At 46.3% G+C, this 27,587-nt stretch overlaps 3 protein-coding genes across 8 annotated transcripts in view; all 3 read left to right on the top strand.

The window, feature by feature from the left end:
* FANCD2 (FA complementation group D2) overlaps positions 1-10,919 on the top strand; it is a 35,404-nt gene extending 24,485 nt beyond the window's left edge. For all 3 annotated transcript variants that reach the window (XM_074549920.1, XM_074549921.1, XM_074549922.1), the window contains exons 31-44: positions 9-137; positions 334-449; positions 1,733-1,846; positions 2,384-2,511; positions 3,710-3,809; positions 4,523-4,645; positions 5,389-5,482; positions 6,017-6,088; positions 6,897-6,935; positions 7,397-7,471; positions 7,658-7,732; positions 10,152-10,298; positions 10,595-10,687; positions 10,774-10,919. In XM_074549920.1, the coding sequence (XP_074406021.1) occupies positions 9-137; positions 334-449; positions 1,733-1,846; positions 2,384-2,511; positions 3,710-3,809; positions 4,523-4,645; positions 5,389-5,482; positions 6,017-6,088; positions 6,897-6,935; positions 7,397-7,471; positions 7,658-7,732; positions 10,152-10,298; positions 10,595-10,687; positions 10,774-10,851 (1,383 nt within the window). In that variant the 3' untranslated portion in view covers positions 10,852-10,919. The remainder of the gene's footprint in view (positions 1-8; positions 138-333; positions 450-1,732; positions 1,847-2,383; positions 2,512-3,709; positions 3,810-4,522; positions 4,646-5,388; positions 5,483-6,016; positions 6,089-6,896; positions 6,936-7,396; positions 7,472-7,657; positions 7,733-10,151; positions 10,299-10,594; positions 10,688-10,773) is intronic.
* Positions 10,863-11,402, top strand: BRK1 (BRICK1 subunit of SCAR/WAVE actin nucleating complex). Its single transcript, XM_074549929.1, has 3 exons — positions 10,863-11,027; positions 11,111-11,193; positions 11,272-11,402. The coding sequence occupies exons 1-3, from the start codon at positions 10,910-10,912 to the stop codon at positions 11,296-11,298; spliced, it is 228 nt and encodes a 75-aa protein (XP_074406030.1). The 5' UTR covers positions 10,863-10,909; the 3' UTR covers positions 11,299-11,402.
* Positions 11,403-13,400: 1,998 nt separating this feature from the next.
* The window catches only part of TMEM40 (transmembrane protein 40), a 27,628-nt gene continuing 13,441 nt past the window's right edge, over positions 13,401-27,587 (top strand). Inside the window, exons 1-9 of one of the 4 annotated variants that reach the window (XM_014265990.3) lie at positions 13,401-17,923; positions 18,771-18,856; positions 21,690-21,746; positions 22,345-22,484; positions 23,055-23,208; positions 24,553-24,660; positions 25,154-25,213; positions 26,068-26,103; positions 27,122-27,154. In XM_014265990.3, coding sequence (XP_014121465.2) covers positions 21,698-21,746; positions 22,345-22,484; positions 23,055-23,208; positions 24,553-24,660; positions 25,154-25,213; positions 26,068-26,103; positions 27,122-27,154 — 580 coding nt within the window. In that variant the 5' untranslated portion in view covers positions 13,401-17,923; positions 18,771-18,856; positions 21,690-21,697. Of the gene's footprint in view, positions 17,924-18,650; positions 18,857-18,920; positions 20,346-21,689; positions 21,747-22,344; positions 22,485-23,054; positions 23,209-24,552; positions 24,661-25,153; positions 25,214-26,067; positions 26,104-27,121; positions 27,155-27,587 lie in introns of those variants that run through there. The other 3 variants (XM_014265989.3, XM_026792400.2, XM_074549928.1) reach the window with 3 other exon arrangements.

Here is a 27,587-nt window from a genome sequence, read left to right as displayed (position 1 = left end):
TGCTGCAGGAAAGAGGCAACAAGGATATTGGCTTTTCCCATCTGTGTCAGAGATCTCCCAAGGAAGTTGCCATGTGTGTGGTTGATCTACTTAAGCCATTGTGTAAGCACATGGAGAACATGCATAACTACTTCCAGGTTAGTGGTCAGCAATTTTGACCAAAACACCCCTAAAGTTTTGTCTCCTGTAAAGATACTTTTAATTTTGTTTGGGGAAAAAAGAGTCACTTTGTTTTCTTCAGGTTTTTTAAACATGGAATTTTTGGAAATGAATTCTTGTGCCATTATCTTTATTTGGAATAGTGTTTAATGGATTATTTGATTTGTATTAAAGGCAGCTGTACAAAATCAGGGTGCAGAAGGTGAACCAGGAGAGAACATCCAGGAGCACCAGCTGATGTCCTCCTGCTACCAGCTGCTGTTACTGACTTTTCGCTCCTTATTTGCTTGGTGAGTTTAAAATAAAAGTCCATAGTTGTACTCATTTATTGCTTCTTCTTCTTGTTTCTTTTCTTTAAAGTGTTTGCACCCTGCCAAAGGCCTGTCAGCCATGAAAAACAACCCACTGCAGTGGGTGGAGGCTTCTAAGCACATCTTAGTTAAGCCAGGCTTCATTGCCTGATTCTGAGCAGTGCTCAAGCTGTAGGTGATGAAGCACTGAACTGGGTAGAATTCAATCTGGCTTTTGGGTCAAGGTCAGCATAAAGGGCATACTGGCACACCTAGCTGAGCAATTTCCAGTCTGCCTAGGGATCTTGGATTTTCTTACTCATCCTTTCCCATTTCCTTCCCCTCATCTTTTGCTAAATTGTCACTGCCTGAATCCTGAGTGATGGAAGAATTTCTTTTACCAATGAGAAAGGATGAATGTGTATTTCACTGGCAAAAAGCCAATGCTGTTGATACACTCAAGCTGGATTCATAAATATCCAATTCAAAAATGCTTGTGCAGCCTGCAGACTTCTGCATCTGCTACCATAATCCAGGATAGTATCATAGAAGTCTCTTTCTAAACCCCAATTTGGATTTGCTTGTGGAAAGCATTTTACCTTTGTTGTACTTCATAAACAGTAGTAACTGCATAAAAAGATGTCTGAGGTTTGTCTCCTGTTGACCTCTACTGGAGCTTGAGGGCCCCTGATCCACTCCTGACCATTCCCAGATTTGTCATTCCCTCTTTAGCCAGTGGGAGTGTTGGTTGTTCCTGAGTTCATCTATTTTGTGAATCAGAGAACCTGGTCAGTTTTGTACCAGACAACGTAAGATCAGTTTTGCTGCCCAGTGTAATAGCATACATATCCTCACAGACACTGGGAGTTCAGAGAAATAAATGAAGATCTCCAGAGTTTTCCCCCTGTTAGGCTCCTACCAGCTGCTCAGGAGGTGACCACCCATGGTCACTGCATTTGCAGAGCCACTGTCATTATACATCCTTTGGTTTTGATCTGCATAGCTTTGCTTTAGTATATATGGACCTCCACTTCTGGGAAATGGCCTCTCCTCACCAAGCTAGATCTGCAGTCTAACTGAAAAGTTGATATTGTTTGTGCTCAATGCTTTCCATTCCCATTGAGTTTTCAATTTTTTGTGTCCCTTTATAACTTTCATATTGCAGGACTTATCTTGAATTTCCAGCTTCTCTATTTTTCATCTTGCCAAATGGGCTTAAATATACATTTGCACCTGATATCTCTTCTGATCTGATGATGAACTGGATTTGTTTCCCCCCTCAGGAATGGTTTTTCTCAGCATGAAAATACTGACTTGCTGAGATCAGCCCTCCAGGTGCTTGCAGACAGACTAAAGCCAGGAGAGACAGAATTTCTTCTTCTTGAGGAACTGATAAGGTAGAATCTGTATTTCACAATGTTTGAAATGAAGAAATTTCAGGGATTTTTCTCTGTTTTGTGTGGGCATTATGGGCAAATGTGTGTTTGGGAGCTCTCATAGAGACTACACTCACTTCAAACAGAGCTTTCTGTTTAATTGAATGGCAGTGTAGTCAAACCTCATTAAAGGATTAAAAAATGTAAAACATGCATGAGTCTGTGGATCTCATCTGCTTGTATGCTGAGACAAGGATATTAGTAGAATGGCTGTGTTCTGCAGAGTTAAAATGCCTACAGGTACACTAGGCAAAAGCAGTATATGAAGCTGTTGCTAGACTCTGAGTGGCTGGGGCTTGAGAGAATTTTTCAGTGATTGAACTCCTATGTATTACTGGCTGATCACCCCTTCTTCAGAAGGGCACTGCCAGAGACAAAACACTGGCATCTGGAGACCTTGGATCTGAGATAGTCTAATGCTTCCTTTTTATCTGTGTGTGTCTGAGACATTACCCTGTCTGCACTTTTTTTACCTTTTCCCTTTCCTTTCATCCCCAGTGAGAGTTTTCAGTACCTCCTGAATTTCCAGCAGAGTGTTCCCAGCTTCCACTGTGCCTATATCCTCACTCAGCTCCTGATTGCCATTGCTGAGAAACCCATGTCTGGCTGGAAGAAGGAGAAAATGGGTAATGTGTGAACAGTCACTCATCTCAGATGAGTTTTTGCGTGGTCTTTGCCTTTTCAGGGAGAGATTTCCCTTTCACATCCTGGTAATCTTACTGGGTGAACAGTCCTAGCCATTAATAAAGTGAAAGCAGTAAATATATTGGACCCTCTGCTGCTCAGTGTTGGTACCAGTTTAATCACTGGTTATGGAGGTGAGTGATCACAGACCTGATCTGATGTAACTTCTTACTCTAAGTACAGATGTCTGTGACAGCTTGTTTCCAAAATTTATTGAAATGAGCTGCAAATACAGCTGTTACTCCTGGGCAGAGAGAGAAAAAAATTCTTAACCCCATGCAACAAATGTTTTCAGTTAAGAAAGCTTCTCTCATAGATTAGGACCCATTACATGAGATAAATAGCAGATAAAGGATAGACATGGTTGCAGGGAATATACAAGAAAACTACTTGATCTCCACTTCAGCACTGAAATAAAGATTCCAGACACTTGCCTCCCTCAGCCATTCCTTGTCATACTAAGAGACCTGTAGAATTTGTCCTTCTCCAATCCTCATAGCCACACAGAATTGTAACTTCCCTCCTTAAAGACAGTTTTGCAATTTAAACAGTCCCACATTGGGAGAATGACTGAGTGTGGCAGGCAATAACCTATTTTAACAATTAATTTCCTGGTTTTAAACATTTCTGCAAGAGCCAAGCAGGTTTGTTAGCAGTTTGGATTTCAGAAATCTGTAGACTTTAAATTTGTCTGTTCACATTTATTACTACAGTGCTGTGGCCAAAAGGCCAAGCCACTTGTTATTGGAACTCTATTTCTAGAGATGGATACCCTAAGGCTTGCACATGGCCTAATTAAAAACAAATACATGGCACACTGTAGGAGCTACAAGGAGCTAAAGAAATAAGGTTTAACTTAAGTTTGTCTGAAGTGGCCAGAGGTGGATGATGGTTCTGATGTGAACAGATATTCCAGACCAGGAACATGCTGGATGTGCAAATACTTTGTTATCATGATATATGTCCTTGTGGCCTTGCAACTTTTTAGGGAAAATGCATCCTGACTTAGAAAGGTCAGGCACATGAGGGGCAGTGATATTGTGATCTTTAAAAAATCATTTGAATATGCAGATTTTATATGGAAGAAGGATTTTTTTATTATTATTTTTCTTTCACTAAGTTGTCCCTTATGTTTCCCAGCTTCTCTAGCAAAGCAGTTCCTCTGCCAGTCCTGGGTGAAGCCCAGTGGAGACCGAGAGAAGGGCAGCCAGTTCAACAGTGCCCTGCACACCCTGCTCTGGTAAGGCCCAAGCCATTCCCTTAGGCCTGCCAAGACACTCTGTTTTTTTAGTGATTAGTGTTGCTACACAGGAATGGCCCCTCTGAATCACAAGCCTCATGCTTGCAGAGCTTGGCCTAAGACCCTTTTTCTGCACTGCTTTTAAAGCACACTTTCTTTCATGGTTTGAAGCATGAGGTGCAGCTGAGCACCTTTCCTCATCAGGTCCTCTGTCACTTGTGTCAAGATGTTCTCATCAATGGCCTCCAGGAGACTCCTGGATTGCTTATGCCCTGCTGGGCTGTCCTTCCAGCAGGTGTCACCGTGGTTAGTGTGCCATGAGGATCATGGGGGTACTCCTGGCTGTCTGTAGGAGGCTCTGTTGGCTTGTTCCTGATCCAGGTTGCCCATAGCAGACAGCCATTTCAGTGTCACCCATACTGATTGGGTGTTCTCTCTCAGAAAGGGCAATTCCATCCCATCCTCTTCCCAGCCTGTCCTTCCTGAATACTAAAATGGGGGAATACTGAATCCATGTTTCAGATCATGGTAGCTTTTAATGACACCACTGTGACAGTTCTAAGTAGTGCTCTGGGTTTCCTGCATGTGATTGCTTTTGCCAGGGAAAAGCTTGACAGTTTTAGGCCACATGTTTCAGGTAGGGCAGTGTTCAAGGCCTTGTTGTGTCATTCTGTGAGGTATCTACTGATCAGCTATGTTGGTTTTGGATTTAGTGTCTACCTGGAGCACACAGATAACATCCTGAAAGCCATAGAGGAAATCTCCAGTGTTGGTGTTGCTGAACTGATGAACTCTCCCAAAGATGCATGTTCTTCTACTTACCCTACCCTAAGCAGGTAATTGTAGCAATAGAAACTTTGAATTCTATGATATACATAATGATAATTTCTGCTTTTAAATATGTAGTTTTCTTATTTTGTGGCCTATTGTGATTTCATGTTGGTACTGTGATGGCTACTCTGGACACTTGTAAACATTGTTTTGACACTTTGCAACAGGCAGCATGGGGTAGCTTTATGCCAAAATGTAATGTTCTGTGCTTAATATGATGCTGAGTTTATTTCTGTGAGCCATTTTAACTGGAGAATGAACTTCTGTCTGTCATTGGTGTTGTCTCTGTGGTATAAAGCACTTCAAAAGTCAGCCCCAGAGGCCTGGGGTGGCTGTAGGCAATCTGGGCAAATATGCAGTGTGCAAAAACACACTCAGGGTCCTTCTGCCCCAGCCTGGGAATTTGGAAGCAGGGATGAAGAAAATTCCTGCACTTTGAAACTTCCAAAATCATCTTATGCTGAGAGCTGCAGTCCTTCCACTGTGCACCCCTACAGCTACAAGGAAGTGGTGGTGCCTAAGTGTCATTCACACTGAGGAAGTGCTAGTGACTTCCCAGGATTCTCCTTCTGTCTGGGCAATTGGGCTGGGCTGTACCCGTTTATGAGTCCTAGGGCCAATCTTCTGTGATTTCCTACTGAGAAGGATGCCCAGCTGGGCAACCTTTGACTTTTCTGCATCATTCTGGTCACAAACAGCCTATCAAAATGCTCAGAGCTGACTTGAAGTTTTTTCATTTTCTCCATAGGCAGACATTCCCAGTTTTCTTCAGAGTAATGATGGCTCAGCTGGAGAGCTCAGTGAAAAGCATCCCAGCTGGGAAACCTTCAGACTCAAGTGAGGTAGGAATATCAATACACTGGACTTTGTAAGGGGAAGAAAACTTAAGTTAAACTGGACAGTACAATAAAGATGTATAAACTGGAAAGGAATTTACTTCTGAACTCTGTCTAGGAAATGCAGTCAGACACCTTCCTTCATCAGTGTATATTGACATTGATATGAAGGGTAACATATAAGTAACATTTTTTTTTCCTGGTTTGCACCATGTCCAGCAGAAGTTGCAATCAGAAAAGAGGCATTAATCAGCAAAATTCTAAACTGTGCAGTTGGCCTGCACACCTGTGTGGGAGGACAACTTTTTGCAACCAAGAGCTGCTCTGAGAGCAAGCAAGTTAACTCCTAGCACTTAAAGCCACTGATCAGGCTGCAATTGCCATGGAGTGTTTCTGCTGTGATAAATAAGCTTGTGGTGAAGCTTTGTTCCTTTGTCTTCAACAACAACAGTGCTTTGGGTACAGCAAATGCTGAAAGCACATGCAGCAAAGTGAGAGGAAATGCAGCCTCCTGGGTTCTTGTCCCCTTGCATCCCGTAGGTGCAGCTGGAGAAGCTGCTGCGCTGGAACATCGCTGTGCGGAACTTCCACATCCTCGTTAACTTGGTCAAGGTGAGCTGCTGGCTGGTTTTCTGCCTTTGCCCCCAAATTCTCAGTGAGGCCTGGTGTTCACAGGCTCAGGAGCACTGGGGAAAAACAAAGTGTGATTGACTAGTGGAACAACCTGGAGCCAGCCATTATAAAGCCAGTTATAATCTGTGCCCTGTCCCACTGGACGAAATATCCCCTTCTGGTTCATCCAGTGTCTCTTGAGTGTGCTGCTGTTTGGGCCAGAAGGTGATAGGTACAGCTCCACTTCTCTTCTTGCTTAGGTTGATCATTACTGTTTATTTTGACATATCTGAAGTGATAATTGGCAAGCCCAGGTTTTTCTTTACAGCAGCATTCACTGGAACCCTACCTGTGTTCCAGATGCCTTTGGAGAGCATAAAGGGTAGAGCTGGACCATTTAGGTCAGTTTTGCCCATAGTTCAGTTTAGTCCATAGCAGCACCAGGGTTACCTTCACATTATTTTGCCCATCTCAGTTTTGCTTTGTCTGCTATGTGATTATTTGCCCATCAGCTGGGCTTGGGTCTCTCAAATCCCAAACTGTTAAGAACTTCAGACTCGCTGAGATAATTTTGTGCCATCTGCAAAAGGTGCACCTTAGATCACTGAACAGCAATCCTGCCAAGGGCTTCCAGCTGAGAGCCACCACAGTTCATGTGCTTATGCAGTGTTCCTGCTGAATGAGAGAATCCTTGAGAATGGATGTGCTTTAGAGCAGGGTTCACACATTCACAGGGGTGTGCTGTGCTTACATGGTTTTCCTTAGACTTGTGGACTGATCTGACTCTTTTTTCCTCTTGTCCATGTAGGTATTTGACAGCAGGCCTGTACTCAGCATCTGCCTGAAAGTAAGCAAAAGTTCAAGATAACTGAAGAGAGCAGTTTAAGTACCAGCTTTCTTGACTCATTGCCTCTAGTGTAGTAGAGTGGGTACTGGATTCTCAGGAAGAGGCACATACTGTATTCCTTACACCTTGCTATACATATATATGTATAGTGATTCTAACATTTGCATTTAGTTCAGTATTATTCCCAGATGCCTGGTGGATAAAACCAGGGATGTGTACAATGATGAGACCTGGTCCCTCTAGCCTCTCTTTGCAAGGATTTAAGTGGGACCCTTTGCTGATCCTGTATATTCCAGTACTGCACATATGTACAGTACATATTCACATGAATATAATCTTTTTCTGAGCAAGAACAGTCTCTGGGGTAGCTTGGAAGATTGTATCATTATCTCATCTGACTCTGTGATGGTTCTTTGAGGAGTTTCAATTTGTTTGCTGACATATTTATCTCTGTTTTACAGTATGGCCGCCTCTTTGTGGAAGCATTTCTGAAGCTGGCCATGCCCCTCCTGGACCACAGCTTTAAAAAGCACACGGTAATCCTGGGGACAGAAGGGCTGCAGCCAGCTGGGAATCACGACTGATGCTGCCTCCATACACACATCTCACCTCTATCCCATAACCCCTTGAAAGGACTGCTAGGACTAAGGCTGTTCATTATTCTTGTTTCCCTATGGAAAAGTCCTTTGAGAGTGATTTGCTGATCTGCTTATTTATTGCAGGATGATGTGCAGAGTTTGCTGAAAACCTTGCAGATGAGTACCAGACAACTTCATCACATGTGTGGCCATTCCAAGGTAAGATAAGTTCCATTTTCAGCACAAACTCCTGTCCTAAGGATGGTATTATTTCCCTTCCACTGCTTTTCCAGGGCATTGGCAGGTTCTACTTGCATGCTTCCAGCAGGGTCTGTGCAAGTAGAAGCTCTGAAAGAAGGTGAAATAGCCTTGTTTAATGGCCAAAAGTTGAAGCATTTATTCTGGAAGTGGCCGACTTCAATGTTAGGTCAGGTTGGCATAATATTTTTTAACACAGAGGTTCTGGACATCTTTAGTTATTGGCATCTATTGCTGGTTGTTTCTGAGAACACAAGCTAAGATCTTAGAGACCTTGAACAAAGTACAAATGCTAGACTGATAATATAGGAGAGAAGCTTTGCCAAAGATGAACAGCCTTGTGACTCAGAAGAACCAGCAACAGGAGGTGGATGGGGAAAAACCCTGCTCAAAGTCCTCTTGAGGTGGCTTTTATGTTATGGTGGTAAGGGCAAAGGGAGAAGGAGGACAGTGATAACAGAGTCTCTGTGGGAGACTTGGGCTGGAAGGAAGGAAGGAGAGGATTAGAGCTTTGCTTACAGAGTGTGTTGCAAGAGAGAATCACACAGGAGCAGACAGGAAGATCTTCCTGTGTGCTGCTTTGTTCCTGACTCCTAAAGGGTTCATGACCACTTGTCCAAGAAGGGAGCTTTGCCAAAGTAGCTGAAGGGAGAAAGCCATCTACCAGCATGGCTCCCAAGCCAGATTTGCTACCCATTTAGGCAAGAGCTGCCATCAGGAGCATAGATATTTAGAAGATCAGAAAATGCTGTTGCACCTCTCAGCACAGAGTGAGAAGTGGAAGCTGGCACAAACCCTGACAATGCTAAAAGTCCTCATGTTTCAAAGTGAAATCTTCATGCCTGCTTTAAAGTCACAATTCACCTTGTTAGCAGGATCACAGCATTGCAGCTTTTCATGTAATCTTTATCTTTGCACTTGGCCAGCATGTTCAAGTGCTGTGGCCCATGGCCCTTGTTAGCACAGGGCTGCAATTAATGAACACCTGTGTTCTACCACTTCTCTGGTACAGATCTATGTACCAAATCATTTTGCAAGAATGAGAAGTCAGAAACTGAATCTGGGGCAAGTAAATGGATGCAATGAATGTTCCATACTTGTTTGAAGAGGAGTTGACACCAACATTTGTTAAACCAACCTTGATTTCACTTTCACACAAACCTCAGGGATGCTCACTAACCCATGGTACAGTGTGACCTAGGATTTGTCACTCTCCCTCAATACATGTGTCTTTAAAGAGCATTACACAGCAGGCAACAGCAGTCAGCTTCACCTGTCATTCCCTAAGTATTTGTCATTTCCCCTTTCACACCAAGCCTCTTTTCTGTTTACATACCCTGGCCACGTGGACAGTTTCTGGAGACAGAATTTTGCAAGTGCTGTACTTTGTTGAGTCTCCAAACTGCCTGCACACAGTGGGGCAGGTTCCAGGGCCCAGGGAGCACTGTGAGTGTTGATTGTGTCATTAGCAAGGGTTCTGCTGATTTGGTTTTGATCAGTGCTGATGATGGCTGGCTCCTGCCTGTTACATAGGCTAGAGAACAGCTTGCTGTTGGTAAGCAGTTACCAACTTTGCTTCAACCCTGTTGGCAGAACTTGAAGCAAAGCAGTGTCCCTCTGCCCAAGCATGTTGAACTCTTCCAAGAAATCCAGGTGACCTGAATTCAGAGTACAGCTAATGAGAGCACCTTAATCCCAGAAGATTACAAAGTATTCTCATGAAAGAGGAAAATACTTGCATACAAAATAATTGTGCAGGTTTTGGCAGGTTGACAGGATTTGTGGTTTAGCAGTGACTGTTCTGTACTGCAGATTGAAGCCTAGCAGGAGATGCTCACCCAGAGCTAAATCTCTTAGGATACCTGGCATAGCTGCCCTTCCTCTGGTGGTTTTTGCTTACAGCAACTCCATCTGTTCCTCCTGTCCTAGTTCTCTAAAAGCCAATGCTTCTTTGCTCCAGAGAAGCTGGATTTGGAGATTATAGTGCACACACATTCCATGTAAAGGAATTGCTTGAGGCAGTGAGGAAGAAAAGGTTGTGATGGAAGTGGTATATTTAACACCTTTCTCGCTTTTTCTTTTCTGAGCTTGGGAATTCAGCAGAGAAATTACTACCTTCTCTCTAGAGTTCATGACAAAACCAGATTTATTTTAATGCAGGTCAGTGTGAATATTTGGATTGTTGTAAGGGATCAGTTTAGACAAAATACTGATCTGAGCTTTATTTTTTAACAACAGCTATAATTTGGCCAAGAAGGGATGTCATGTGGGCAAGCTTTGTGGGGGTCATGTCCATCCCACCTGATAACCAATAATGGCTTTTAAACAGCCAGAACACTCAGACAGGAATCAATCCTCATCACATTTTACTGTTGCACAGATTCACCAAGACATTGGACTGACCAACCACGTGCCTTTGTTGAAGAAGTCTCTGGAACAATTTGTGTACAGAGTGAAGGCAATGCTGGCATTCAACCACTGCCAGGAGGCCTTCTGGGTCGGCATCCTCAAAAATCGGGATCTTCAGGTGAGAACCACTGCCCTGCCTGGGGCAGTTGAAATCTGGGAGAGGACAATGCTGATCTTGTCCAACACTAGAGACATCTCTAACTCTCCCCTTGTGTGTGGGTATAGCTAAAAGGTCAAATTCAGTGTGACCACAGTACAGTCATGTCTAGTGCAGGAAAAAGAGACACTTTATTTCCAGATTAAGAGTCTGTATCTCTAGGCTCAGGTACAGGGAAATGCCCTTTCCTCCCATCCCACCCTGGCACACTTTGTCCGCTTCACGTACACTCAGTACAGATCTTGTGTTCAACTTAGGGAGAAGAAATTTTGACTCAGGCCTCTGAGGAGAGGGGCTCGGATGAGGACGAGGGGGACGAGGAGGATTCGGTGGAGGGCCCCGCTGAGGAGGTACTTCAGGGGCCGCCGGGCTGCGCTGCTCCGAGGCGGGGGAGGGCGGGGGTGCAGCCCGGGTACTGACGGGGCCCGTCCCGCAGGAGGCGAGCGGCAGCGACACGGACGGCAGCGAGGAGCGCGGCGGGGCCGGGCCCGGCCCTGAGGCGGCGCGGCCCTGAGGCAGCGGGCGGGCGGGCGGGGCGCGGCTCCCGCGCAGGCGCGGCGGCGGCGGCGGCCATGTCGGTGCAGGAGGACCCGGTGCAGCGGGAGATCCACCAGGACTGGGCCAACCGCGAGTACATCGAGGTGATCACCAGCTCCATCAAGAAAATCGCGGACTTCCTCAACTCCTTCGGTGAGGGCGCGGGGCGCGGGCTGCGGGCGGGCCGGGGCGGGCGGTGCGGCGGCCCGCGGTGTCTCACTGCCGCCTCCCCGCAGACATGTCGTGCCGGTCCCGGCTGGCTACCCTGAACGAGAAGCTGACGGCGCTGGAGCGGAGAATCGAGTACATCGAAGCCCGGGTGAGCAGCGGGGGAGGTTGGCCGGGTGCGGGCCGGGCCCGGGGCCGGCCCTGGTTGAGGCTTTTCCTTTTCCCGTAGGTCACCAAGGGGGAGACGCTGACATAGGCCCGGGGCGGCCCCAGCACCGCCGCCCCTCACCCCGCTCGGGGCCCGCCGCCACCACCGCCGCCGCCTCTGCTCGTGTTGCCAATAAACCGCTGTGCTCCTGCCCTGCCTGCTCTCTGCGTGCCTGCCTGGGGCCGGGCCGCGGGATGCCCGGCTCCCTGCCACCGTCCTGGATGTCCAGAGCCTGCCCTTCCATCCGCCTGACCCGCGGGGTTTGGGCACACGTTCCTCCCCACGCGTGGGGGCTGCACCACAGGGGCTGTGGGCCAGGCTGTTGTCAGCTCCTAGAGGCGCCTGGCTGGCCTTTGGGGCGCTGTGTGCTCCTGCTGGGATCATAGAAAATCTGGTGATCCCTGTGGTCCGGAGGGTGTCTCAGCCTTCACATGTGCACATGTCAGGGCAGTGTGGGGACAGCAGGCTCACCTGGCGTGGTGCACATGCCACAGGATAGGGCCCTTTGCCAGCACCCGGGAAGAGGAGTTTCTCCTCTCTGCGAGGCAAGTGGCAAGGAGAAGGAAGTCTCTCAGCCCTTCCCCACCACTCCTCTATTTATCTCAGTTTTTCAGTGGGCATCTAAATCTGCAGATTCACTGCTCATATTTAGTGTTTGTTGGGGAGTCAATGGAATTGGTGTCAGCAAAGGTTTTATTACTTCCCAGCAGGCTTTAAAAGTCTTGGTATATTCTCCAACTGTAATCTTAGCTTTGTCATGATGGCACTGTCATGCCTTCAGTGTTTACTGAGCACCTGAGTTACTTAATGTTTGTGATATTTTTGATGCTATCTGACATCAGCTGGTTCCTTGTTGATGTAGGTCCTCCTCCGAGCTCACAGTTTTGTTCTCCATAGGAATCTCTGTTTTCCATTGTTTGAACAAGTGCTCCTCCAGTTTTTCCCTCAGCTCTCATGGTTACTGTCAGTTGGGCTGCACATCAGGGAGGCTTGGCTGCCTTTGGAGCACAGTACCTGTGGAAATGAGTGCTTTGTAGCAGCCCTGCAGTGAAGTGGAACAGCCATGGCTCACTGCCCTTAGGTGTAGGGGCCATATCAAATTATCCTGTTGTCATAAGAAGATTGATAGATGGAAGGAAAGCAGCTCTGCCATGGCCCATGCATTGCTTACTGTGCATGTGCTGGAGTCCTGAGATCTCCATCATTGGAGATAACTCAGTATTTATCTGGAGAAGGCCCTGAACTAATTAGATGCTGAAGTTGGCCCTGGGTTGAGTGGGATGGGGTTGAGGCAGAGACCAGCAGAGGTTCTTGCCTAAGTTATGGTAAGATTCTTCAATCCAAAGACTGAATGGGAGACATGGTACCACAGACAGTCCCTGGCACTGTGTCTGTACTGGGCTGACCTCTTAACTCGAGATCCATTGCTTGTTTCTGTTCCCAGCTAGTGGCATGGTGTGTCTCAATCCCTTCCTGGCCTCCTCACTGGCTGTTGGAATGGCACTTTCTCCTCTCACACCAGGATTTCTCAGAGGAGTAGGTTTTGCCACGCAGTTGGTGGGATCTGCTGGAAGTTGCCACTCCCCCCAGGATTTGTGCTTTCACAGAGCTTCAGCCCTGTGGGATCAGCCTGTCTGGTTCAATCCCCAGCAGCAGGGATGCTGGGCAGCTCACTGCTCTACAGAGTTCTGCCCTTTTCCTTTCAAGAAGCCTTACTAGTTCCCTAAGGAGCCAGGTTTTCTGCTTGGGTGCTGCTTATTCCAGGCTATCTCTGGGAAGTGAAGCCTCCTGGTCCTCAGGCTGGTACTGTCTCCTCCAGCAGCTGCTGTGATGTGCAGCCTTGTAATAGATGGAGCTTTGATACATTTCATTATTTCAAATACTGGGGAATTCTGTTTGCCTTTTTTCTTTGTACTGTATTTTGGTTTTGGTTTGTTTTTTTGGTTTGTTTTTTTTTTAGAATATGATGCCCCAGGAACCCACATTAAACTTTTCTGGAGTGGATTTGTGTATTCTAATTTAGATGACTGATTTATGTGGTGTGTTAGTGGTGCTGTTCTTCCCACCACACATTTAATGTAGCAGAGATGGCTGTGTCCTCTGTGTCCTGATACCATGCTGTCCTCATCTGCTGAGAGGGCTGGGTGCTCTACTTGTGGTCAACAGAGACCTGTTGGTGGTCTGAGACCTTTTCCCAGAGTCTGAACTGCTTTGAAGCCCCCTATGAAGGTGCCAGAATTGACCTGGGAAGTCTGAGCCAGTCTGTAGCTTGAGAGGGGTTTGCACTCTTGGATGACAGACAGTGGGCTGGTGGTGCTCACTGCCTGCTGGACAGGCAGCCAGGCTCCTGCAGTGATGGGAGCAGCCCAGCAGTGCTCATTAGAGGCTCCAAGGTTTGGGAATGGGCTGTAGTGTTTTCATCTGGGTGGAAGACATGGTGTCACCCTTTGTGTGGTATCAGCAGAACAGGGATCCAGAACTTGATTCAAGCTTTGCATAGCCCAAAAAGGTTTTAGTCTGTCCAGAGTACATCTTTTAAGATGAATGGATTGGACCAGATTTCTCAAATAGTGCTAGCTTTTACTAAATACCCTTTGGGCTCTCAGTGCCTACTGTGAGCAGATCCTTGATTTTAGGAAACAGTTTAGAAGTGAAATGTACCTTCATCCCCTTTATGTTGCAGGTGATTGAACCTGATAATTCAGTGAGCTGAGGCCATTTCAAGGGAGGAGTGTTTTAGGACACAGCTGAGTTGTTGAGGGACAGCTGCACTTTGATCCTAAGAGCTTTGCAAGGCTGAATTTTAAAGATCCCAGAAGATGGTGTCTGCTTGCATCCTGGTGCCAAGGCACCCACATCACTGATGTCACTGGAGTAGTTGTCTCACAAGGAGAAGATTGGCCCTGCCAGCCTGGCATGGCTGCTGCTCCCCAGGTCAGTGAGATGGGAAGGTCACAGGAGTGTGGGAGGTCTCCACATTCACTGAGGCTTTGTGTCCAATTCCCAAAAGCTTCCAGCAGTGCTGCTCTGAGCTCTGCAGGTCCTGGGAGCTGGAAACTTGGCCTTGGAGCACGTAAAAGCATTAGGGTGGCTGTACCATGAGCTCACCTTTCCATTTACCTTCTCTCCCTGTGCAATCTGACCCTGCCTGTGTGTTTTCACTTTATATCACAGCACTGTGAAGCCAGTCATTGACAAAACCCTCTTTTTGGAGGAGGAGAGGATTCTTGTTGGGTGTGTCCTGGAGCAAAAGCTTGAGAATAGTATCCTGGGGAAATAATGGATAGATCAAACTCTGATTCCCACTCTGGGTGGGAGCTCTGAGGTTCACCTTGTCTGGGGGATGTCCCAGCCAGTTTGGTCGGTGCTGCACAGAGCTGCTGGCCCAGCCCCAGCCTGGCTCTGTGACTCCCTCTGCTGCCCCTGTGCCAGCAGGTAACCCCACCAGGTAAGCACCCTGTGCCTCCTTACCCTTGCAGGCTGTTCTGCTTCCTGGCCTTGCCTTCTCCTGGCAGGTACAGTGCTGACAAAGCACTGGGGACAGGTCACAGCCTGCCTTGCTGACAATTACAAAATGGATCCAGGACCAAACCCATCCCACAAAACATCAGGATTAAATATCGAAATCCTTGGTGTTGCCTGTGTGATTAAAAGTGCTGAGGAAAAGGACTTTGTCAGGAGGGAGGATCAGCTGAAGCTGGGAATTGTCCCAGGGAGCATCTGTGTTCTCCTGCCTTTGACTGCTCCCATCAGGCACTTGCAGCCCTATTGCTAGACCAGAAGACTGGGGATGGAAGGGGAGTCCAGTGAGCTGGGAGAACGAGGAGAGGAGAGGAGCAGATACTGGAGCAGATTTTTTTTGGAGATTGCTCATGGAAGCAGTTCTCCCGTTAGGGCAGAGGGTGGGGAGAGTATCCTGGGCCCCTGTGTTGATCCCTGTGCTTGCTGCAGCACTGCAGCCAGGCCAGGGGCTGGGAAGAGCTCACTGTTCCCTACTTCTGTCAGCCAGCAGCCTGTCCTTTTTGGATTTGTGCTTTGTGTTGGGGCTGCACTGTCTGTCCTACTGATGAGCCTGGGCTAAAGCAGCCAGATTGTAACTGAAGAGTGCCCTTGTGGCTAAATTGGAAGGACCAATGTGCCCCAGAGTGCCCCAGAGGCCAGACCCCCTCCCTCTCATCCCTCAGAGGCCATTTGTGAGCCTGTAATGTGCTGACCATAGTAAAGGGGAGCTCCCATAATGAGGGAATTTCCACCATGACCTGCAGCCATTAAGGGGAGGATCCTGTGCTTGTCAGTACTGGAAGCACTCACTCTTCTGCCTTGGAGCTGTTGATAGCAGCACCTGGGGAGCTCAGTAATCCTCCAGGAAGTGAGTGATACATCCTGGCCTTTGATTTAGCCTGCTCAAACTGGCCTAGTTCTTAAATTTAACGGGCTTTAGCAAAATTTGTATTAGTATTTTAAATTAACACAATACAATAAATTATTTATTATGGCAAGTAATTCCACAGAAGGGTACAGAATGAGAAAAAAAATTCCAAAAATCATAGTAAGGTACAACATGATCTACTCATGATTCCACAAGCTTTCATAGCAAAATCTCAGGCTTTGTCCCAGCCAAAAGCAAACATCTTTCACCTGATTTCAGCATAACAGGGTGTTACTGGTTCAATGATGGTCTGGAAGGTTAGGAAGTGAGTTGTATTCACTGTTTATTGCTTTTTTTCTTCTCTCTCAAGTCTCATAGTTTAAAAGTAGAAAGGTAGCTGTAAACTACCTGTAGCCTGCAAAGTACAGCTGGCAGTGAGGCATAATCCCCCTGCACTTACCTGTGCTTCACAGGCTCACAACAATCGTTGAAGCAGACTTTATTTAAAGCAAAATAAGTAGCAAGTAAGTAAGTAGCACAGGAGGGAGTAATTTAACCAACCCATTGGATGAAAGTCAGGGTAGGGCAAGAGGAGTCATGGGACTGTTTAAATCTGTCAGAAATGTGATGACATAATGAGCAATAACTACTCTGTGTTCCATCACTGGCCCCCTCCTACACTCACTTAGCAATATTTCTACATTTCTCATGCAACCTGCCTGTGTGACAAATCCACACACCCATTGCACCCAATTAGTGTCAAGCATAAGAGCTGCTCTGCCTGTGTCTCACCTCTCTAAACCCCTCCTGGAAGCAGTTTTCCCAGCATACAAAGAATAAATCACCATTCTCCTTAATCTCTCAGAGGACAGTTCCCAAATAATGGCCGGGTAAACACATGTAATACATGATAAAGCATTATAATCTTCCCAGCAGTAGATGCAGGGTATTTGCTGCTTTAAGTGTTCAGTGTTACATGTAATTAAAAATGTCAGGGGAGGTGAGACAAGGCACTTGAATAGGCACTTGTAGAAAAGTAGTGGAATACCTGACTTAAAAACCACAAACCTCAATCCTTTCCCCCTCTAAAAAATACAAAAACCCCACAGCAAACAGCCAAACAAACTGTTAAAAATAAATGCACACCTACTTTAGTAGGTATAACTTACTTCACCCGTGTCCCAGTCACTCCAGAAGCATCAGGAGATGAAGAAGTGAGGAGAGCAGAGGGAGGGAGTACAATCCTTCCTGGGCTACCAACTGCACCAGGGTCAAACCATTAGCTGAATATGACAAATGACTTCCATGGCCACACCTTGTGGAATCAACAGCCACTGTGCTATTGGAGTGTCCCAAGGAGTCTCCTTTGACACTGGCTGTCACTCCTCACATATATTTTCAGGTGAACAAACATCTGCCACCTTGTGCTGTGGTGCACTGCAGGAATTTATCCCCTCCTTTCCTACTCCTGTTTCCTTGTGGTGGAGGCTGGCTGGCTCAGAAAGCATCACCTGCCAGTGAGGGAGCAGCTGTCCTGAGCAGCAAACAGCCCTGGGTGGCTGCAGATACTGTTGTGCTGTAAGATGTGTTCAGAGGGGCTGAGAAGGTCTGGAGGGGAGCACCAGTGTCCTTACAGTGGGTCTTGGATGAGCAGAGCCACAGGGTCTGTGTTGTCAGCACCCTCTGTGGCTGCTGGGGACAGGTGGGGTGGAGGGCACGTTTCCCTTTGCTACCACTGGCCCAGCTGCACAGGCAGTCCACCTGTGCCATCCTGGGATGCCCTGAGCAGGAGGGGAGCGTGCCTGGCCTTCCACACCCTCATCATGGTGTCCCTGCTTAGCTTTAGCAGAGCCCAGGCTGCTCCCCACAGAGCAGATTCTACATCCCCAGTGCCCTCCTCATGTCCCAGGGAGGCCAAACAAGCGGGGCTGGGGTCTCCTGATGTCCCAGGAAGGCCAAGCAAGTGGGGCTGGGTCTCCAGCCTGAGCAGGGGCTGTGTTGGAGCAGCCACAGGCAGGAGTGAGGGGTCCTGGCTGCTCAGGGCTGCTGAGGGCCATCACTGCCTGAGGCTGGCTGGGAGCTGCACAGCTCCTCTCTCTGTGCCCGTGGGACTGGCCCATGGGCACATCCCCGGGCCTCAGGGACATGGGGACACGCCTGCAGTGTGACCTCAGCAGCCACAGGACAACGGAGCCGCCGCCGCTCAGCTGTGACTCAGGGGAGACCACGTGAGGCCCCGGCCCCGACGCTTCCCTGGGCTGGGATCCCTGAGCCAGGATCCTGAACCACCACCCGGCCCTGCAGGTGAGTGCTGGGGAGGGTGCAGGGGCTTCTTGGCCAAGCCTGAGGGTGCTGGGGGGCTGCCTGCTGGCTCTTGGTACTGCTGGGTTATTGGCTGCTGTTTGAGGCATCGAGCCACCGTACAGGAAAAGGGTGCTGGTGCTGTGGGGATTACAGGACTTCCCTATAATCTCTCTTACTGACTCAACTGGAGTCTTTTTGACTCAACTTCCCCATCTTTTAATTAGTTTTTTTTTCTCTAAATTCCTCGCAGCAAGCCCAATACTTTATGCAAAGAGAAAGATTTGTTTGCCTTAATTTTACTCAGGCTACGAGCATAAACATTTCTGGCTTCTGATGAGCTAATATTCTTCCTTCAGAGCTTTACAGCTACCACAGAGAGGCACAGGGTGTGAAAGGAGAAACACAAACTGAGTAATTTCAAATGTTGCACGTCAATGCTTAAGGCAGAGCTGGAAAATGGGCAGCAACCCCCCCAGGGCTCACAGGTGTGGGGCTGGCAGCAGTGCAGCCACCGTGTCTGGGCCTGCTGTGAAAGCCAGGGGAGGAAGGAAGTGCTGGAGCTGCAAGGAGTGCTTGGGCTGTGCCTGCTCCTTGCTCACCCCCATGGGGCTGTCAGAGCTGGGAGCTGCCTTTGCTGCAGAGACCTGCACTTGCTGGGTCTCTCTACAAGCCTGTGTTCAAGGAGAGTGAAAAGTCCAAGTTTTGCTGCTTCTCTGTCACATTTCAGCTGCATTTGACAACAGGAAGGCAAGCAGAAGGGTAGCAGAGGTATTACCACAGCCCGAGGAGCCTGGAGCAGGAAGGTTTCAAACGGAACTGGTGTGGATCAGCTTTTGTTGTCTCACAGGAAGAAACTCAGCTTTCACCACGGCCACGGCCCTCCAGGACGTCTTCCTGTGGAACCAACAGCTAGGACCAACCTGAGACTTGCAGGTGTGCTTTAAGAAGTTGGTTTGGTTTGATTTGAGAGAAGGCAATTGAAGGACTTTATAATAAAATTTAGCAGGTTTAGGTGTCAGCATATAACTTAAAATGAAAGGTGAAAGCAGTTTCAAAGGGAAAAGGTCTGGGATTGTCTGATTTTTGTCTTGAAGTTCAAACAATCTTATTTTATTTTATTTGCATATTTTTTGTTTTCCCACTGAGCAATATCCCTCAGATATATTTAATCAGCTAAGCAAAACTTCATGGAAATTGTTATCCTCCCTTTCTAAATCTGACTCTTCACAGAAGTTTTATTCTAACACGTTAAAAAGACCTCACTACAATTAAATTCTGATTTAGTGAGGAAAGCAAGGTGAGGTCTGTTGTTCATGTCATTCCCCAGTGAGCTCATGGCCAGGCTGAAATGCCTGTATATCATCATCCTTCTCTCATTATGAGGTATAATCAACTAAGTCACTTTTAAAACCTACAATAATTAGGCACCTATACTTATCCTTTGTTTAGATCTGATTTTCTTTCCAGAAGAGCCACAAGGGAATTAATGTGCATAGTCTAAGAGAAATTAGCTACCCAACTTCCTTGGCTAATGTAAATCTTGGTGACTGACTGGGCTGAGCTGTGCTGGAGGCACAGAAAGGGAGATGGGAGCAGATGCTGAGCGCTCCTGGATCCTCCTGTGGCATCCAGGTCTTACCACAGCAGGATACAAAAATGCATTGGGCAACTCTGTTTCTGTTGCTGGAACAGCTGAGCAGTGTGCTGGCTCATTTGAGCCAGCAAATGAATAGTTTTGAAGTAAATCAGTCTGATAGCAGATGAAGATGATGTTGGCAGTGCCTGCCCTGCCTTCACTGTTGAATCTGCTCTTCCTGTGTGCATGGCAGGACGGGTCAGGTAGTGCCAACCTGCTCACTTTGTCTTTGGGATGATGCAAAGCTGGGATAGGGCAGCTGCTGTGACAGGTTCCTGTCAGGGGAACAACAACCTGCCTTAAAATGCCACTGAAAGTCACTAGGTATGAGGAACCCCAAAGACAAACCTCCTGAGTTTCATTAGACAGTAAAATATCAGAATACTTGTAAATTATTTTCTGAAATTAAATTAATCAGCTGGGACAAATGTTTATATTTAAGGTACTTTTGTTCCTTTAGCTCTGGTATTTTAATTATACAGTCCAGAGAGAGGCAAAAGGATTTAGGTTAAACAAGCAACTGTTGCAAGGTCTAAGTTGAGCAAATAGGAAGGCAGGAAAGAGACTGAAAAAGGCAGAAAACTGTAGCTGGAGATATCTAAGTGCTGTGAACTGACACTGAGTGGCCAAGAACGAGTCTGTCCAGGGTGTGGCGTGCTGGGTTCCTACATTTCCACATCAGCTGCTGCTTACCCACAGAGGGGACAGATGCATTTCCTGCATTCCCTGTCGGTGCTCACAGCTCCCACAGGGCTGCTGCCACAGCTGCAGCAGCAAAGGCTGGATGTAAGTCAGGGGAAGGGGAAGATCTGTAGATCTTTTGCATAGATTCATCACTGGAATAATTTCAAAATGTTGTTAAAATATTGTTTTCTCTCAATACACTTTGGAGGCAGGTAAGCCAAGTTTTCTGAGCTGATCCTTTGAAAGTGGTTATGTAATTTTCCCAGAAGTCTTTTGAAGTCTGTTTGTGTCTAAGTTCCTCTGTCTGAGAACTGACACCCTAAAAAGTTGTTCTGTTTGAGTGTTTGCTTATGTGTTACAGTATCCTTCTGAAGATATTTACTGACCTGTTTTGGGTTTTGTATTAGAATGTTTTTTGGACTGATATGATTGTCCTAATACCAATGAGAAAAGAAACAGGTTTTCCTCTGGAAGTTTGAAGGGTATACTTAGTTTTCAAACTGCTTGATTGGAAGTGTTTTCTTGAATGGATCCAAAATCATATTGTAAGAAAATGTGTGGACATACAAACTGTTTGACTGTTGCATCCTGCATAGTGGCAACTATGCTTTAGGCTCCCCAAAACCCTTCTTTTGCAGCTCTCAGTGCAGCTGTTGGTTGGTTGCAGTGTTGCACAAGGGGAGATGCATCAGTGCAGAATGCCTGGACCATGCTAGGCAGAGGCATCAGTTCAGAACCACAGCCAGCACAAAATGTGCACCATCAGAATATTCCAGCCTCAGCCCAAAACTTCTGTGGCAAGTTTATCAAAATGAATTAAATGCTGAATTTTGGGGATGTCAGAACATTTGTTTCTTTGCCAAATACCAATAATTAGTCTGGGATCAACACTTAAAAGTTTGTAATTCATAAAGCTAAAGTTTATGGAAATTTCATGACAACTTGGGAAGAACAGACATTGAAGTATCAAAGTCTTCTGTGAGGCAAGAGTTCAAAGTCTTGTGGGACTTTCCTAGGAAATATTTCTGCTCTTTTTCCTGGCTGATACATTTTAAGTATTGGGATGTAAAAGCTACAGGATAATTGTTCTGTTTCGTGAATGGAACCCAGCCTATTAGGTTACTCACATCTGTGGTAAATGTTTAATTAGACACCTTGGTAGCTTTACAAAACAACAATGTGAATGATCAAGTCTGACTTCTTTTGGTTTTACTCATGATGATCAGACTTTTGTTCTTTCCTAATAACCAAAGGCCAGTAGGGCTCACTTGGAGGAGTCAAGAATTGGGTCCCAGGAGGGTAAATGAATCATGATGTGAAACAGAGAAGTGATTTCAAAACTGAAAGGCCCAGAGACAGACACTGTGTTTGCAGAAAATCACAGGCAGAAAACCAGGAAGGTCAGTGACCTGATTCTAAATGTGCTTTTTCTCCCCTCTCAAACAGGCACAGCAATGGAGAATTTGGATGTCCCAGTCCCAGATCTTACTGAAGAACAGCAAGGTGAGGGAAGCACACAAAGATCAGAGCTTTGGCTCATGCACAGTGCACAGCAGTGTTTGCCAGGCTGGATATGAGTCAATAAAATGTTTCCTCTGAAAACACACCCTATCCATCTCCTTGCTTGTAAAGAGTGACCAGCACTCAATTCCCAGCTCTTCCACAGGCTCCTGTTAGGCTTTGTGCACATGCAAGTGGGAAGTTAGATACATGAAGGAGACTTTACTGTGCATTAAATGCCTGATGAGCAATCTCAGTGCCTTGGTATGCAGTCCTTGGGGTCTTTGTGCCTGTCTGTAAAACAGCAGGGTCAGAATAAACACTTGTTAAATAGCTAGGAATACTTTGGGAACACTTGCCGTGCTTCTCTAACTGAGACAACAGCATCACAGAGACTCAGTCATTCCTATGGAGTATTGACATTTGTCTAGTGTTTTGTGGCAGACTGAGATGCTTTATACAATACAGCAGCTCTTTTCTGTGTGCTGTTACTGGGCAGTGTGTTACAGCCTGGTGTCTGTCTCCATACCTGAGCACCACAGGAACTCTGCCATGAAACCCCCCCTGCTCCTGCACAGTGACAGGTTTGTTTTCCTTACAGACATTTTTCAGAGAGCTTTTGCTGCTGATGCCAATTACTTGGAGAATCATGAGAAAATGAACCAGTCCTTCTGGGAATCACTTGTGAAATGCTTGGCCACTACTGACCCACCTATCCTCAATACTGAAGAAAAGAACAATGTAAGTTACCAAAGGAACACTTATCCTTGTTATTTTACTTTTCTCCTATATTCTGGGGAGAGGGAACACAGTCCCACTAGCTCATGTACTGAAATATATATTAGAAGGTGTAACAGGGCACTTAGATAAATGCGGTTCAGGCCACTGCTTTTTATTTCACTGCTCTCCATGTGCAAAAAGAACTGGCTCTGTATAAATTCCTCAGGATCAGCTCAGCTCAGTGTGTTCTAGGCAGGACCATTGTTAGTCACATTTTGCTGTGAGAAACTGCAGCAATTGCATAGCCTTTTTCAGATCCTATAGCTGTATTTCTCCTGCTCTCTGATTAGTTAACTATTGCCCACCATGCTGTTTTTCCCAGCTGATGGCTCTGCTCCCAGTTGCTGAATGGAGTTTACATTCTCTTCCCTTCTTTGACATGACTGTGTCCCCAGTTTTCCCTTTGTGTAGTGGGAGCAGGGGGTTACATTTCCCACAGGGTGGGATACACTCATTTGCCCATCAGGGTGTGCTTCTACAGGCTGTGTTTTATTGGAAAGACCATTTGCTAGTTACTGACCTCCTTTCCAGCTCCTTAAAAGCTGTGATGACCTCCCTGGAGGCTGTGCTGCCTGCCTGAAAGCCATAGAGAAGAAAGGAGCCAGGGCAATGGTTCTTCTTTACCTTTTGCTGAAGACTTCCAACCCCTCTGGGTACACGCAGCTGCTCAGCTCCAAGGGAAAGGGTGAGTCCTACCTGTCCTCCTGTCAGCTGTCAGTGGGACTTGACAGCAGCTTGAACACTGGTATGTGCTTGGAAGTGATTATTAGTGAGCAACTGAACTGTCTGGAAGTGCTGCTCAGGAAAAGCAGTTAGGTGTGGTGGTAAGGAGAGCCAAAGTTAGTATTTTATTGCATTTAGACTTGGCTTCTTCTGGGGAAAACCCACCTGTGTTTAGGGAGAGAGCATGTCCTGGGATGGTGCTGCCAAAGAAGTTTCTCTGACTTGAGAACGCTTTCCCTGATGTTTTTGCACAGACTGTTATCCAGCCAGCCATGACCCCCCTGAGCACTCACAGTGGTTGGAAATCAGAGCTGAGCCAGTAAAATATTTGTGCAAATACAATTCCCTAGCAGCACATGTAAAACTAAAAATGAAAATACTTGTACAAATATAATTCCCTAGCAGCACATGTAAAACTAAAAGTGAAAATACTTGTACAAATATAATTCCCTAGCAGCACATGTAAAACTAAAAGGAATGGACAGGGGATGGCACACAGGGTGCTGAACCTGGCAACAAGATAAAAGAGACTTAATTGCCTGGTTGTGCAGTAAGGAACTAAGGGCAGTTTCACAGGGTCCATAGTCATTAATTGTCTTTAACAGATGACAAAGGAGCACTCACTTAAGATGACCCTAAATTTATCTGGGGACCCTCAAGGATATCCTGTTCCTCCTTCTGCCTTGATTAAACATGTTCCTGAAGGGGAGAGGCCTCCCAGCCTGGTGCACAGCCCAGCTTTGGTCATCTCTCAGAGCAGGAATGTTGGTAACAAGACCTTTGGGCTGTGAGCAGCCTCGAATTCCATCTACCTGCCTGTGCCTCCAGATGAAGAGATGGTGTTCAGGGTCACCCCTGGCCACAGGAGGCAGCAGCAGTTGGGATCCTGGCATGGCCTGGCTGTCAGGGCTGTGCTCCTGTGCCACGAGAGGGAGCTGCAGCCGCGGCGTCGGCACTGGGAGCCCTGGCAGGAGTAGCCCAGGGCAGGGTGAGCTGCTCCTCTCCAGCTGCTGCTGCTTCAGGGAGTGGGAATCTGCACAGGGGTAACATTATGAATAATTAAACGCCAGAATATGAAAATTTAGGTGTCTACCACAACCAGTTAAGAAGGTCTAAACTGTAGTGTGTGTGGTGTTTTCATTTGATGCTTTGTACTACCCTTTGTGTGCTAAAAACACAACTGAAATTAGACAAAGGGTCTGATTTCCTGTCAGGCAACTTTAAATAAAGTATTGGGAAATTTGTAATTGTAAAATAGCAAATGTAGTCACTGATAATGTTTTTTTTTTCTCTCTTTATAAAAAAGATGAAAAATTGAAACTCCTGAAGAGTTTGGAAAGGAATTTTCTATATTCAGAAGAGGACAAAAAGTCTGAAAACTCAGCCCAGGAGTCCATGGATGAAGATACACAAGGTAAAGAGGATTTATTTTATTTTTCATGATACATAATTTAGTCTGCATGTTTGTAAGGATTGACAAAAGAGATGTGGCAATTCTGTAGAGCTCTGAATTAAGTAAGAAATTGTGCAAAAGAGAGAATGTAGAAAATCATCAGTACCTCATTCATAATCAGCAAAACAGTGGCTGCCACCCACTCTTGTGGACGTTGGTTTCAGAAATATAGAAATCTGCTGCAAATTCCTTCCCCAAATAAAAGATCCTAACTTCTCTCTACAGTCCTTTATACAAGTTAATCCATCTTCAGGTTTTGCTGAGCTTCACCTATTCAGCCAGCTTTGAAGGGAGCTGTGAAGCAAAAGCAGCCAATAGTGATCCCTGCATTTCAAAGCCTTGATTTTTACCTTCATATGGTTACATTGTGAGCAAACAACTACAGTGCTGTTGTTTCTGATGCTGCTAGCACATTTTTCTTTACTCTGATGAACAAATATTTTCTCCTATCCAGACAGTGATGAGGAATATTTAAGAATAAGAATACAGAAGATTGAAGACCAGTTACTTGGAGGTAGGACATTACTAGAGGCAACCAATGTAAACCAAAAAGGGATTATTTTTTGTATTCTTTGCTTTGGCTGTTGAGCAAAGGTATATTAATGCGTAGATGTAAAAGAAAGACAAGTCAGAATTTGGCTGTAGGAAAGACATTTCCTACAAGTTGAAGGTCAACTAATGCTGACACTCAGCCATGCCCTGTGCTCAGAGTTGAACCAGGAAAGCAGCAAAATCTGCTGTTGTGGGAGGAGTCCTGCTGCCTGGGTCTGCACAGCTGCCACTGAAATGCAGCAAGAGGGTTCTGAAAACATCTGTCACAGTCACAGCCACTGCTTGGAGGGGCTGCAGTCAGCCCACAGCACTGACTGGAGATCATCAGTAAGGGCCACCTTGTTCCTGAGGATTTTCCTTTCCTACCAAAGGAAAAGTGGAAAATAAGTACAATGCAGATGAGGAAAATGTGCTGTGTCAATACACAGAAATACCTATACAATTATGGATGTAAAAATGTAAAGCGTTAATATTTTAATTAATGTCTTAAACTGAGTTCAGCCCAAATGTAAGAGCAGTTAATTTAAAATTGAAATTAGGAGATCTAATCTGTCTCACAGGAGTCTGATTCTACCTGAATCATTCTACCCCTCCAGATACTTGGAGAGATGGAATAGCAGGGGGGAAGAATTCACTCATTTCCCACTTTTTTACTGCATAACCCCCAGCAGAGGCACCCTCTTTAAGGGGTTAGAGTTGGTCTCTTCCTTGTCTCTGTTACACACCCACACTGATTTCAGGGAGCTGATGGGCTGCACTGGCACAGACACCCTCACTGCAGGTTTTAACCTACCTCATCTCTGTGTCATGTTTTAGGAATACCAGAAGAGGTGGTTCCCTACAGAGATTCAGGTAAGTGCTCCCAGGTCACCTCATCCTGCTGGAATGACTATAACTGCTGTGCCTTCTTTCTGACCTGCTGAGACATTTAAAAATAACTCAGGCTGTAAATCCCTTGGTTTCCAGTTAGCCTGGTGTTGGGCCTGGGCATGGTGCACGCATTCTGTTGCAAGGCTGTGGTAGTGCCTGGCTGACAGCAGGTGATTTGCACAAGGTGTTCTGGCAGATCAACCCATTTTTGTAGGCCTGCCAGGTTCTCAGAAGATCAGCTCATAGCAGTCATTTTTTAGGGAAAAACCCAGCAGTTCTGTTGGGCAACTGTTCAGTCTTAGCCAAAAAAGCTAGAGGCAGTTCTTAGCATTCCCTGAAGCCCTCTGTCCCCTGCTGAGCAGGGGTGCAAGGCTGGGAGGAGCTGGAACCTGCTTTCTGCCAGCAGTGATGCTTGGCTCTGAGTGCACAGCATTCCCAGCAGGAGGTGCCAGGTGAAAGCCTCAGCAGCAAAGCAACAGTGCCAGGCAAGAGGCCTGCACAGACAGGCAGTGTGAAGGCAGACTTCCTCCCACCAGACACTCTGCACAGCCCCAGAATGTTTGTAAAAGCCCACAGCAGGAAATTGCCAACAGCTTAATTGCATTACTGAGCTCATCCCTCCTGTGCCCAGGCCAAGGCCAGAGGATGAGTTAGGAGAGACAAACAGCCCAGTGGAGCAGCCTTTGGAGAGGACATCTGCTCCACTTCTGTTCTGTGCAGTGGAAAGTTAGAAATTGCAGTATAATCCCTTGGGGAGGTTTTTGAGTTACCTATCCACAAGGAGCCACAGGAACATCAGGGCAGAGGGTTCCATTGCAGGGCCATATTCTCCCCACACTGCCAGGTGCAGAAAGGGTCATGGTACTTTTCCTCTTGCCACTCACCCCGGTTTTGTTGCAGGTAGGTGATTGCTCACTGTGCTTCTTGGTGCTGAGTACGGTGGGAAGCTCTATATTTGTATTTTTTCCATCAGAAGTAACAAAACTGTATTTCTTTTCAGAGATTGCCAGAAGAGAAGATTCAGATGTAGATGGTGAGTACAAACATGCAAATAAGTTTATTTTGTGGATGTTCTTTCAGGAGTTTTGCTTAGTGTGATGAGGGCAATTCCAGCTCCTTGATGCATAGAGATTGCCTAATCAAAAAGTTGAAGGTTGAAAACAGGTAATAACATGAAATGCTTTAACAGAAAAAATACTGTGCAAGTGATTCCATGATGCCAAGTTACAGTGGGACTGTTGCATTTAGGAAGTAGAGTAATACAGGACAGACACTTGCCAAGTGTGAATTGGTGTTCTGCTAAATTCTTTATCTATATATCATTCATACAAATGCACAGAGTTGTATCTGTGAGTCAGAATAATGCAATACTATGTTTTTAAGAAGAAAATAATTGAGTTTGCCCCCAAACCAGAATGTGATCAATCCAGACTGCTCAAAGAGGCAAAGATCTGATGTCTGTATCA

The sequence above is a fragment of the Zonotrichia albicollis genome, chromosome 12 (assembly GCF_047830755.1).
Source record: "Zonotrichia albicollis isolate bZonAlb1 chromosome 12, bZonAlb1.hap1, whole genome shotgun sequence".
Lineage (NCBI taxonomy): Eukaryota > Metazoa > Chordata > Aves > Passeriformes > Passerellidae > Zonotrichia > Zonotrichia albicollis.
Note: the sequence above shows the minus strand (reverse complement) of the source record. Positions and strands in the feature narration are given on the sequence as shown.

What these genes read in the sequence shown, in the direction of transcription:
- BRK1 (XM_074549929.1), top strand. Translation starts at nt 10,910, where the DNA reads ATGTCGGTGCAGGAGGACCCGGTGCAGCGGGAGATCCACCAGGACTGG. An exon ending in GGACTTCCTCAACTCCTTCG is followed by an intron (nt 11,028 to 11,110) that starts GTGAGGGCGCGG and finishes GCCTCCCCGCAG; the next exon opens with ACATGTCGTGCCGGTCCCGG. An exon ending in TCGAGTACATCGAAGCCCGG is followed by an intron (nt 11,194 to 11,271) that starts GTGAGCAGCGGG and finishes CTTTTCCCGTAG; the next exon opens with GTCACCAAGGGGGAGACGCT.